The sequence below is a fragment of the Tupaia chinensis genome, unplaced genomic scaffold, assembly GCF_000334495.1.
Source record: "Tupaia chinensis unplaced genomic scaffold, TupChi_1.0 Scaffold000259_1, whole genome shotgun sequence".
Classification (NCBI taxonomy): Eukaryota; Metazoa; Chordata; class Mammalia; order Scandentia; family Tupaiidae; genus Tupaia; species Tupaia belangeri.
In genome coordinates this window covers 1,040,324-1,050,992 of record NW_006159739.1, presented here as the reverse complement: position 1 = coordinate 1,050,992, position 10,669 = coordinate 1,040,324, and the positions used below count along the sequence as shown (strand labels likewise).

At 57.5% G+C, this 10,669-nt stretch overlaps 1 protein-coding gene across 2 annotated transcripts in view; it reads left to right on the top strand.

Annotated features, from left to right (window-relative positions):
• Positions 1-492: 492 nt before the first annotated feature.
• PODN (podocan) overlaps positions 493-10,669 on the top strand; it is a 15,929-nt gene continuing 5,752 nt past the window's right edge. The window contains exons 1-7 of one of the 2 annotated variants that reach the window (XM_014588139.2): positions 493-846; positions 2,132-2,225; positions 3,578-3,642; positions 4,835-4,944; positions 7,499-7,655; positions 7,962-8,077; positions 8,633-9,290. In XM_014588139.2, the coding sequence (XP_014443625.1) occupies positions 538-846; positions 2,132-2,225; positions 3,578-3,642; positions 4,835-4,944; positions 7,499-7,655; positions 7,962-8,077; positions 8,633-9,290 (1,509 nt within the window). In that variant the 5' untranslated portion in view covers positions 493-537. The remainder of the gene's footprint in view (positions 847-2,131; positions 2,226-3,577; positions 3,643-4,834; positions 4,945-7,498; positions 7,656-7,961; positions 8,078-8,632; positions 9,291-10,669) is intronic. The other variant, XM_006149376.3, reaches the window with a different exon arrangement.

The following is a 10,669-nucleotide window of genomic DNA, read 5'->3' as shown; positions in this document are numbered from 1 at the left end:
CTGGCTCTCTCTTGTGAGTTCAAGCACCCTATAGCAAACTAAAAAAGAGAGAGAAAATAATAGCGTGCCACTATGGTAGCTGCTGCACAAGTGAGAGTAGCGCCTCGCCTCGCCACCTGCTGGGTGTCAGGCGCTTTGCATCTCTTCTCACTGACTCCGCCCACCACCCTTGGGCTTAGGTATGTTATCTCCATTGTACCGGTGAGGAGACTGAGGCTCAGCAAGCTCAGAGCCTGCTAAGTGGTGGAGGTGGGCTCAGACCGGCCTGTGGGGCTTCAGAGTCCATGTACCTGAGCTATCTCCTGCCACAGCTTGTCACATCTTAGGGACACTGTCTAAGTGAGACCCTTTGAAGAACATCTAGGGACCCATGTGACCTAGAGCCAAGGGTAGGCCTGTGGGACTGCTGGGAAAATGGCACCCCAGCGCCTTCGTCAATGGGCCTGACAGTGACAGGGCCTTGTGGCCAGGAGGGCCTAGCTGCATGCCACAGTGCCTAACAGTCAGGTGGTCTGACTGGCACCTCCTGCAGGCACCATGGCCCAGAGCTGGGCCCTGCTCCTGCTGCTGTTGCCGCAGCAGCTGCATCTGGGCCCTGTGCTTGCCGTGAGGGCCCCGCCATTTGGCCGGAGCAGCGCCCACAGCCCGAGCCCAGAGGAGAACGAATTTGCGGAAGAGGAGCCAGTGCTGGTCCTGAGCCCCGAGGAGCCGAGGGCTGGTCCAGCCACCATCGACTGCCCCCGAGACTGTGCCTGCTCCCAGGAAGGCGTCGTGGACTGTGGCGGCATCGACCTGCGGGAGTTCCCGGGGGACTTGCCTGAGCACACCAACCACCTGTCCCTGCAGGTGAGACCAACACTGCACCAGCAGTCCCCAGGGCTGCCCTCCACGTTCGCGTTCCCGTCCCAGGACCCTCAATGTTCTTGGCTTCCTGTTCACTCAGAACCCCCAAGACTTGTGGCTCCCCATCCCCTGTGAGATGCTGGAGGTCACACTCTGGAGTCAGACTCTGGCCCTGCCCTGTGGCGCCCCTCCTGCTGCCCCAGCCCCAGAGCACCGTGAAGTTATAATCCGCTGTGTTCCTTCAGGGGAGCCTGGGCTGAGGCCCAGTCAGGAGAGTCAGGCGTGTCTGGAAATGGACACAGACCAGCCCTGCGGCCCACCCTCTGGACAGACAGTTGGGGGTGCTGTAGACACCATTGTTGGGCCAGGAAATCAGGGCACAGCAGACCCCATAGAGCATTCTGGGCTCAGAGGACAGCATGCGCTCCCCAGCTGAGGTATGAGCTGGAGTTTGGAACCTCTAGAAATGGGATGTAGGGTTCCAGGCTGGGGGGCTCAGAGTCTGGGGTAGCCCTGGAGGAGGAGGAGCTGTTACCCCGGTTTCCAGAGGAGATCAGGCTCAGTGTGGGACAGTGACCCAGCTACGGTGACATAACACTGCGGGTTCTGGGCTGCAGCTGCGGGAGCCCCAGGCCAGGGGAGTCAGTAGGGGAAAGTCAAGAGCTGGTTCACTCACTCCTTCATACATGAGCTGTCTGGGCACCCGCTCCACATCCCTGCTCTGTGTGTGGTACAGGGTATGTGGGGAGAACTCAGGCCTTGACCCTTGGGTGCTCATACTCAGCATGCGAGACAGAGACCTAAGCACAGAGGTATCAGGAATAGAACGACTCATGTTCCAGGGCCCTAAGCAGGTGCCTAATCCAGCCCCAGTTCAACCCTGGAAAGCTTCTGGAGGAGGTGGTATGTGTCCCAGTTTTAAAGTCTTCTGAGGGAAGTAGGAACTGCAGAGCCAAGAAGGAGAAGCAAAAGTAGCTTCTGACTTGGGAACAGCTCCGGACACCTGTCATCGGTGGGAGCAGTTCTGCCTGCCTGTGGATGTCCACGTGTGGGCTGCTCCGAAGCCGGATGCTCTGTGCACGTCACTGCTGTGCCCACAGTGTCCTTACCCAGGCCTGGCCCAGAGCCAGTACCCAGGGTCTGTCTACCATGGGAGAATCCCAAAGGAGGTACCCAGTGGGGGCTGTTCCCGGGGCCAGAGCTAAGGGAAGGGGCAGGCGCCCTGGGCAGCCCCCTCCAGGTGATGCTTGCCCACCCCATGCCCTCCGCATGCCCTCCTCCTCCCCAGAACAACCAGCTGGAGAAGATCTACCCCGAGGAGCTGTCTCGGCTGCACCGGCTGGAGACGCTGAACCTCCAGAACAACCGCCTGACCTCCCGAGGTGAGAGGCCATCCAGAGCCCAGGGTCAGGACACCAGGCAAGGACTCAGGGGCCCAGGGCTCGTGGGCCCAGGGCCCGTGGGCCCAGGGCCCGTGGGGAGAGCGTGGCCCTGCAGACCCTGAGTGAGGGAACAAGGCCTGGGAACACAGTAGGCTGCCTGAGAACCAGCCGTGCAAGGGGGAGGGGAGAGGGGTTCCTGGCATTGCCTGAAAGGCACCCGTGGGTATTTCTGAGACTGGGGAGACAGGTTGGGGGAGACTTCAGAGACTCGTAATTTCCCAGGACCTGACGAGAATCTTCAATTCACGGAGGTTCTTGAGAAGTGAAGAGTTGTAGAACCCTCAAGTTAAAAAAAAAATTCTGTATTTTTCTTCGGATGACAAAAATAACAGACACGTGATTAGGGTAGAACATTTGGAAAATAAAGTAGAACCCCCCCACCACCACCACCATTGTTCCGCTTGGAATGAGTCACTATTGACTTTTTGGTGTATTTCTTTCCATGTTTTGAAAAAGTAGCTTTTTGGAGGCATAGTTGATATGCTTTGGGATTTACCCAACGTAAATGTACAACCCGATGGGTTTTAGTAAATGTATACAATTGTGCATCGTCGCCACATCCCAGTCCAGCCGGTTCCGGGTCAGGTCACCCACAGCCCAGCTGCAGATAAATGACGCGCCATCACTGGCGTGGGCTCTGCGGCATTTCCGTTGCTGCTAAGCGCTCTCATGACCGTCCTTGCAGAGGCAGCAGGGTATTCCGTGGGGATCCTCCACGGTTTATGTAACTGTTCCCTCTCGCTAGATACTTGGGCGCGCCCCAGCCTCTGGGGGTCCTGGAGCTGGAACCGAGTATCAGGCTGTCCTCGCGGCTGGGGAAGAGCCCGCGGGCGTGCTCGCGGTGATAGCCCAGTCCTCCTACCGGATCTGTCGCGGGGGGGATCTCCGCAGGGGTTGGGGGTAGGGGCGGAGGCTGCAGACCCGCCCCTCGCAGCCATTCCTGGCTCCGCCCACCTGCCTGGGGATGGCTCTGACCCTTCCTGTCTTCCGCAGGGGAGCACCCCTTCCTGGCAGGGAAGGGTCAGGGTGGGTCTCCGTGTGCTGTGACCTCACCGGGATTATCCCGCTCCATTCCCGCAGCAGACCCCAAGCTGCTGGCTGCTCTGAACTCAGCCAGAAGGGAAATGGGGTGGGACTGATAGGGAGGGAATCTGAGTGGCAGGTTCGGGGAGTGCCCTCCTGGTCTTAGCAGTGGGGTGAGTGTGGGGTGGCCTGGAGGAGGGAGGCGCTCAGCGTGCTCCCCTGTAGCATCTCCTTCATCCAGGGCTCTGACTGGTGCCTGTCCTTTGAAGGGCTCCCGGAAGAGGCGTTCGAGCACCTGACCAACCTCAATTACCTGTACCTGGCCAACAACAAGGTGACCGGCTGGGGCAGGTTGGGTGTGCTTGCCCAGTCCTCCTGGTGCCGTCTTCTGCTGAGTTTCAGGGCCCCTCTGAGTGGCCCACCTGGCTCCTCTTGCTGCTCAGACATGGTCCTGGGTGGGTGGCTGGGTGGGGTGAGAGACTCAGACCTCACACTCCTCATTCAGAGGACCCAAGTGTATCAGACAATGAGGACAGAGGCCATGGCCTACAGGAGTATAGAGGAGGGGCACTTGAGGGGCTTCCTGGAAGAGGTGACCTTAGAGCAGGACTAACAGGAGAAAAGCCAGATTGTAGCCAGAAGCCTCTCTGGAGCTGGAGGGGTGGGAGGCGCTGTGGTAAAAGAGCCAGCATGAGTGAAAGCACAAAAGCTCTCAAGCTCAACGTATTTGGCATGCCCCAGGGCCCTTTTCCTGCTCCTCCTCTCTCTGAACTCTCCAGTGTGACCTAACTGTCCTCTCCCTGGCCCAGACCCGACCTCATTTGCATCACAGCCACATTCAAGTGCAGTCTCCAGGCCTTTCCAGGCCTCAGGCTTCAGACTCAGAGAGTGGCCGGCCCCCTTGGCCTCGCCACTAGATGTCTCATGGAAGAACTATTGCTTCCTGTCCCAGCCCCAACCTAGTCCTCCTTCGTCTCCCCATCTTGGGAAAGGGCACCAAGATGGGGCTGCTCTGGAGTGCGCCCTTGTTTGCCTCCCATTCTCAGAGCAGCCAGAGTGACCTTTAAACATCATGCCTGCTTCCACCCTGCCATCCACCCGGGACGAGCCCAGGAGATCAGGCAGGGCAGGGGCCACCTCTGACGGCTCTGAATGCCAGCTAAGGGCCAGGGGGAGCTGGAGAGATTTCATTTTTGTTTTATCAGAGGAGTGGGACAGTCTTATTTAAAAAAAAAAAAAAAAGAATTATTTATTTATTTTGTAATTTATCATTCTTTCATTTAACCAGAGAAAGAGGAGAGTGAGAAAGCAAGCTGTCAGGTCTGGGACTAGAATCGCTGTTGGCCATGTGGGAGAACAGTACTTTAACCGCCGTGCCACCACCGTTCCCTAGACAAGCTTCCTTTTAGAACGATGACCCTGGTTGCAGGGAGACCAGAGAAAGGGCCCAGGGGAGCAGCAGGCAGCAGATGAGAGCTGGTCTCCGCCTCTCCCCTGCCTTTCTGCCCCGACTCTTCCCTTTGCAGCTGACATTGGCACCCCGATTCCTGCCAAACGCCCTGATCAGCGTGGACTTTGCTGCCAACTATCTCACCAAGATCTATGGGCTCACCTTCGGCCAGAAGCCAAACTTGAGGTGAGAGGGGTGGCTCTGGGCGGGGCGAGGGATAGGGGAGGGGCTGAGACGGAGGCTATCCATGCTGTGCAGGGACAGACAGGCCCGGAGGAAGCACCCCCTGTGTGGTGAAGGGACCCCAGGGGCTGGAGGGGCACTGGATGCAGAAGGCTGAGGCCTAAAGGAAGAGGAGGACTTGGAGAAGGAGAAGACAAAGTGCTGTCTGCAGGGATTGTGGGGAGCTTGGTGAGGGGGACCCTCTCCCCATCATCTTCCACCAAGCTGAGCTGCCCTTCACCAGGGCTTCTTGGGAGGAGCGAGTGGTCCCAGCACAGCAGTGAGCGCAGGGCTGGGTGGGACTGCATGAGGGCTGCGGTGGAGCCTCTCTCCAGAAAGGAGGGCAGGCGAGACAACCCCAGGGCGCTTCTGTTCCTGACTCTGTCCTCTACTTGAAGCTCCGTCCCTGGGTCACCCACAGTGACCCTGGGTCCTAATCCCACAGATGAGGAGGCTGCACAGTAAGACGGAGCTGTGTCTTTCATGTCTGAATCTTGCTCCTGTCTTCTTGTATGTTACCCCGCCAGGGCGGGGGCTCAGTGGTTGTGCTCAGTGTCATTGTCACATCCTCAGAGTCTGGGACAGTTCTGCACACAGCACATACACTTATTTATTTTAAGAATCACTTATTTGGGGGCCAGCAGTTACATCACTGGACTCCCACATGGTCAACTGTGGTTTGAGCCCAGCCCCCATGACTTAAAACTCATGCTAGGAGTGTGTGTGTGCGCCCAAGATCCGGGGAGGACAATGGAAGAGAAGGGATTGCTGTGGCCATCCCTCATTGAGGGTGTGTGTGTGTGTGTGTGTGTGTGAGTTTTTGCTTTCCCACTTACTGTCTCTCTCTCTCTCTGGCAAGCACACACACCATAAGGCAAAAACTTCTTAAAATTAAAAACTATATATATTTATTTAATTTACTTATTAGTATTATTTTAATTTACTATAGGCTGCATGTGCTCACCAGAGAGAGAGAGAGAGAGAAGGTGAGAAAGCAAGCAGCTTGGTCAAGGGCTCAAACTGCAGTCAGCCATATGGGAATCCAACGCCTTAACTGCCACACTACCTGCTGGCCCACACACACTTTTTAATTATTTTTTTTGAGAGAGATTTTTGCTATAGAGTGTGTGGTCTCACCACAGAAAGACAGAGAGAAACAGAGAGACAGAAAGCTAGAAATCACCCTCCGGGGAGAATGGTCACGCCGCAATCCCTTCTCCTCCATTCTCCTCTCGGGATCTTGGGCACACATGCACATGTGGCTGGTGTGAGTTTAAGCCACCGGGTCTGGGACTCGAACCATGGTCGACTACATGGGAGTCCAGTGACATAGCCATTACACCAGCTGCTGGTCCCTCCCACACACTTTTTTGTTTTTGGAGAGGTTTTTGCTATAGGGCGCGTGTACTCACCAGAAAGAGAGAAAGAGACAGAAAGCAAGAAATCAACCCCCAGGGGGAATGGCCATACCACAATCCCTTCTCCTCCATTCTCCTCTCGGGATCTTGGGCACACATGCACATGTGGCTGGTGTGAGTTTAAGCCACCGGGTCTGGGACTCGAACCATGGTCGACTACATGGGAGTCCAGTGACATAGCCATTATGTCAACTGCTGGTCCCATTAAAAAAATTATTTTATTTAACTTTATTGATTTATTAATTTGTTTTAATTTGACCAGAGAGGGGCAGAGTGAGAGAGAGAGAGAAAGTGAGAAAGCAAGCCTCCAGGTCTGGGACTCAAACCTTGTTCGGCTATGTGAGAGTTTAGTGCCCTTAACAACCAGGCCACCTACTGGCCCCACTTTTTTTTTTTAAAGAGAGATTCTTGCTATAGGGCATACGTGCTTGCTGGAGAGACAGAAAGACAGAAGCAAGTAATCACCCCTCAGGGATGATGGCCATGCTGTAATCCCTTCACCTCCATTCTCCTCTCAGGATTTTGGGCATGCACGCACAGGCACCCAGTGTGAGTTTGAAACCTCCTGGTCCAGGACTCAAACCACAGTCAGCTACGTGGGAGTCCAGCGATGTAACCATTACACTATCTGCTGGGTCTCCACACTTACATTCATTATATAGTTGCTGAATGAATGAGGGTCACTTCCTCTGAGTGGCCCTGTCCTGGCAGACAGGAATAGGGCCCATCTTCAGGAAGTCCTGTGGAACTCAGAGCCAGGCTGTCGGGGGCTGACAAACAGGGATGAAGGTGCCCATTGGGAGGCACGAGCTTCAGGGCTGGAAACTGGAGAGGTGTGGAAGACCCAGATGGGCGTGAAGAAGTCCATTTCTACCACTAACTTGTGTGGTGGCCTCTTGTGGGACACTGCCCCTTCCAGTCCTTTGTTCCTGGACTGTGGGCGGGGTCTGAGGCGCTAACTCTTTGCCCTTGGTTAGGATGGGAGGAGAGCGCTCTGGGCCCACCCGATGCAGCCTGGACGGAGGCTTGGAGGGTCTCTGGGAGAGTTGGCTCAGGCTGGGGGGACCCAGGTGGAACGTGGCCCTCTGCCTTGCCTCCAGGTCTGTGTACCTGCACAACAACAAGCTGGCAGACGCCGGGCTGCCTGACAACATGTTCAACGGCTCCAGCAACGTCGAGATCCTCATCCTGTCCAGCAACTTCCTGCGTCACGTCCCTAAGCACCTGCCACCTGCCCTGTACAAGCTGCACCTTAAGGTGGGGCAGGGAGAGGGGAGAGCAGGCCCATGGCCAGAGCCCGAGAGCAGGAGCCTGTGGTGGGAGAGAGCCCAGGCCCAGTGTGGGGGGGAGGGGGCCACACAGCCCACAGTGGGGAAGCAGGCAGGAGTCTGGGCACCTGGCTTCTGGTGTGGGGATGTATGGGGCTGCCGGCACCATGCCAGGATACTCCAGGCCTGGGTCCCTCCTGGTGGCTCCCTGGATCGCCCTCCACACCTCATTCCACAACCCTGCTCTTGCTCTTCAGCGTCCCTCCCCTCCCCTCCCTACCTTTCCACCCCCCAGAACAACAAACTGGAGAAGATCCCTCCGGGGGCCTTCAGCGAGCTGAGCAGCCTGCGGGAGTTGTACCTGCAGAACAACTACCTGACTGACGAGGGCCTGGACAACGAGACCTTCTGGTGCGTCCCCACCTCGCCACGTCCTCGCTGTGACCGCTGCGCCTGGGAAGCTCCTCCAAGCTGCCCCACCAGCCCTCTCTCGCATATCCCCGCCACCTCCCTGGTCAGTTTCCCTGGGGAAGGGACATTGAGGCTGTGCCTCTGTTGACATTTCTGTCCCTAAGAACAAGCGGTGTGTTCAGGTGAGGCCTGCCAAGGGTCCAGTGAGTTGGGACTCAAACCTTGTTCGGCTATGTGAGAGTTTGCAGACTGGCGTCCTGGTACGAAATTCCGACTCAAGCATTGTCGAAGGCAAATATTTTGAGGTTTTCGGGGCCAGGGTAGCCATAAAAGGCTAGCAAGAGATAAAACAGTGGTCTTCGAATAAACTCCCTAGTTGTCGGAAACCAGGCTTGATCCTTTCTGCGCCAAGATAACATGGAGGCAGCTCAGTGAGAGGCTCAGAGAAGACCGAAGTTCCTGTCAGGGGGCGGCACAGCCAGGATGAATCAGAGACAGTTCCCCTGCTACCTCCCTTGGCCGGCCTCTGCCACCATTCTAATTCCCTCCCTCCAGGAAGCTCTCCAGCTTGGAGTACCTGGATCTGTCCAGCAACAACCTGTCACGGGTCCCGGCCGGCCTGCCTCGCAGCCTGGTACTGCTGCACCTGGAGAAGAACGCCATCCGCAGTGTAGACGCAGACGTGCTGACCCCCATCCGCAGCCTGGAGTACCTGCTGTTGCACAGTAACCAGCTGCGGGCGCCCGGCATCCACCCACTGGCCTTCCAGGGCCTCAAGAGGCTGCACACGGTGCACCTGTACAACAACGCCCTGGAGCGGGTGCCCAGCGGCCTGCCCCGCCGCGTGCGCACCCTCATGATCCTGCACAACCAGATCACGGGCATTGGCCGCAACGACTTCGCCACCACCTACTTCCTGGAGGAGCTCAACCTCAGCTACAACCGCATCACCAGCCCGCAGGTGCACCGCGACGCCTTCCGCAAACTGCGGCTGCTGCGCTCGCTGGACCTGTCCGGCAACCGCCTGCACACACTGTCGCCTGGGCTGCCCCGCAACGTGCACGTGCTCAAGGTCAAGCGCAATGAGCTGGCCGCCGTGGCGCGCGGGGCGCTGGCGGGCATGGCCCAGCTGCGAGAGCTCTACCTCACTGGCAACCGACTGCACAGCCGGGCTCTGGGCCCCCGGGTCTGGGCAGACCTCGCCCATCTGCAGGTAAGGAGGAGGAGGGGGAGAAGGCCATGGGGCATGGCATCTGGGTACTTCTGAGACCTGGGGAGGGGAGGGCAGGAGGGCTGGGCTGTGAGGGAGGTTCCTGCGGTGTGGCCAGGCTGCACTCACAGGCCTTCATGTATCTGCTGGGGAGACTTGGTAGGGGGAGGCTGGGCCTTAGGACAGGCTGTGCTGCACGCCTGGGTCAGCCCAGCAAGTCCAGGAGTGAAGGGCAGAGTACAGCAGCTATGGCCAGGTGGACCTCACCGCCTGCAAATATAGGCTTGAGGAGGGCTGTGGCAGTAAGGGGAGGTCATGGCAGCAGGCAGGGGGCCTCTGGTGCAGAAGGTGGCATGGTAGAGTTGAGGTCGCCCGCTGGCAGGTAGAGGGGTAGGTGCCTGGAGAAGGCTGGGCCCTGTGGTAGGTGGTAGGGAGGCATCCATCCAGGTTGCTGTCAGGACCCACCAGAGTGCAGGGGTGAGACCCAGAAGGTGAGGAAGGGTGTGGAGCAGAGCCCGTAGTAGAGGTGAGGGGAGGCAGCTGGTCCCACAGTGCTAGCTGCACCCTGTCCTCTACCTGACCACTCTGCTGAGTGCCAGCTGCCAGTGTCCAGCCACCTGTGCGTCCCCCTCGAGTGTTCCTCAGGACCTCCGTTTTCTTCTCCGTATCAGCTCCTCCTGCAGCCTTTTCTAACTGGCTGAAGGGACAGGACAGCGCCACCCAGGTGCTCATGGAACAACTGGAAGCTGCCTTTGACATCCCCTTTCATCACTTCCTGTCTCAACAGCCCATGGTTACCTAAGCTGCCCATCCCATCAGCACGCCTCTCAAGCTGCCCACTTCTCTCCATCCCGGGCTGCCTGCACCCCAGGCCAAGCCACCTGCTTTCTTGTCTGAACCCCAGTGTCCTCAGAGTTCTCCACTCCTGCACTCCATATGCTTGAAAAACATATGCCCACCTCATGCTCCTGCCCAGACCCTCTATGGCTCCCTATTGCCTTAGAACCCAGGCCAGACCCCTGGCATGACCTTCAAGGCCTGCATGGCCCTGCTCCCATGCAGGGCCTATGCCGGAAGCCTCTCCCAGCTTGTTCACTGGTGATGCCTGTTCATTCATTCATTCCACAGCCTGTGCTGATTCTCACCGTGGGCTAGACAGTTCTAGAACTGGGGACCCAGTCAGGAATGAGGCAGCTAGCCTTCTGAGGTGGATTCTTAGTACTCGGCACAGGTGTTCAGGTGTCACTTCCTCTAGGAAGCCCCCCATCCTCTCCACCAACCATGGGCAGGTAAGGTGCCTTCCTGGGATGAGTTTGGCCAGGGATGCCCATTAAGGGGAGGCAGGTTCTTCCTCACACTGTAGTTCTACTGGCATCATTCCT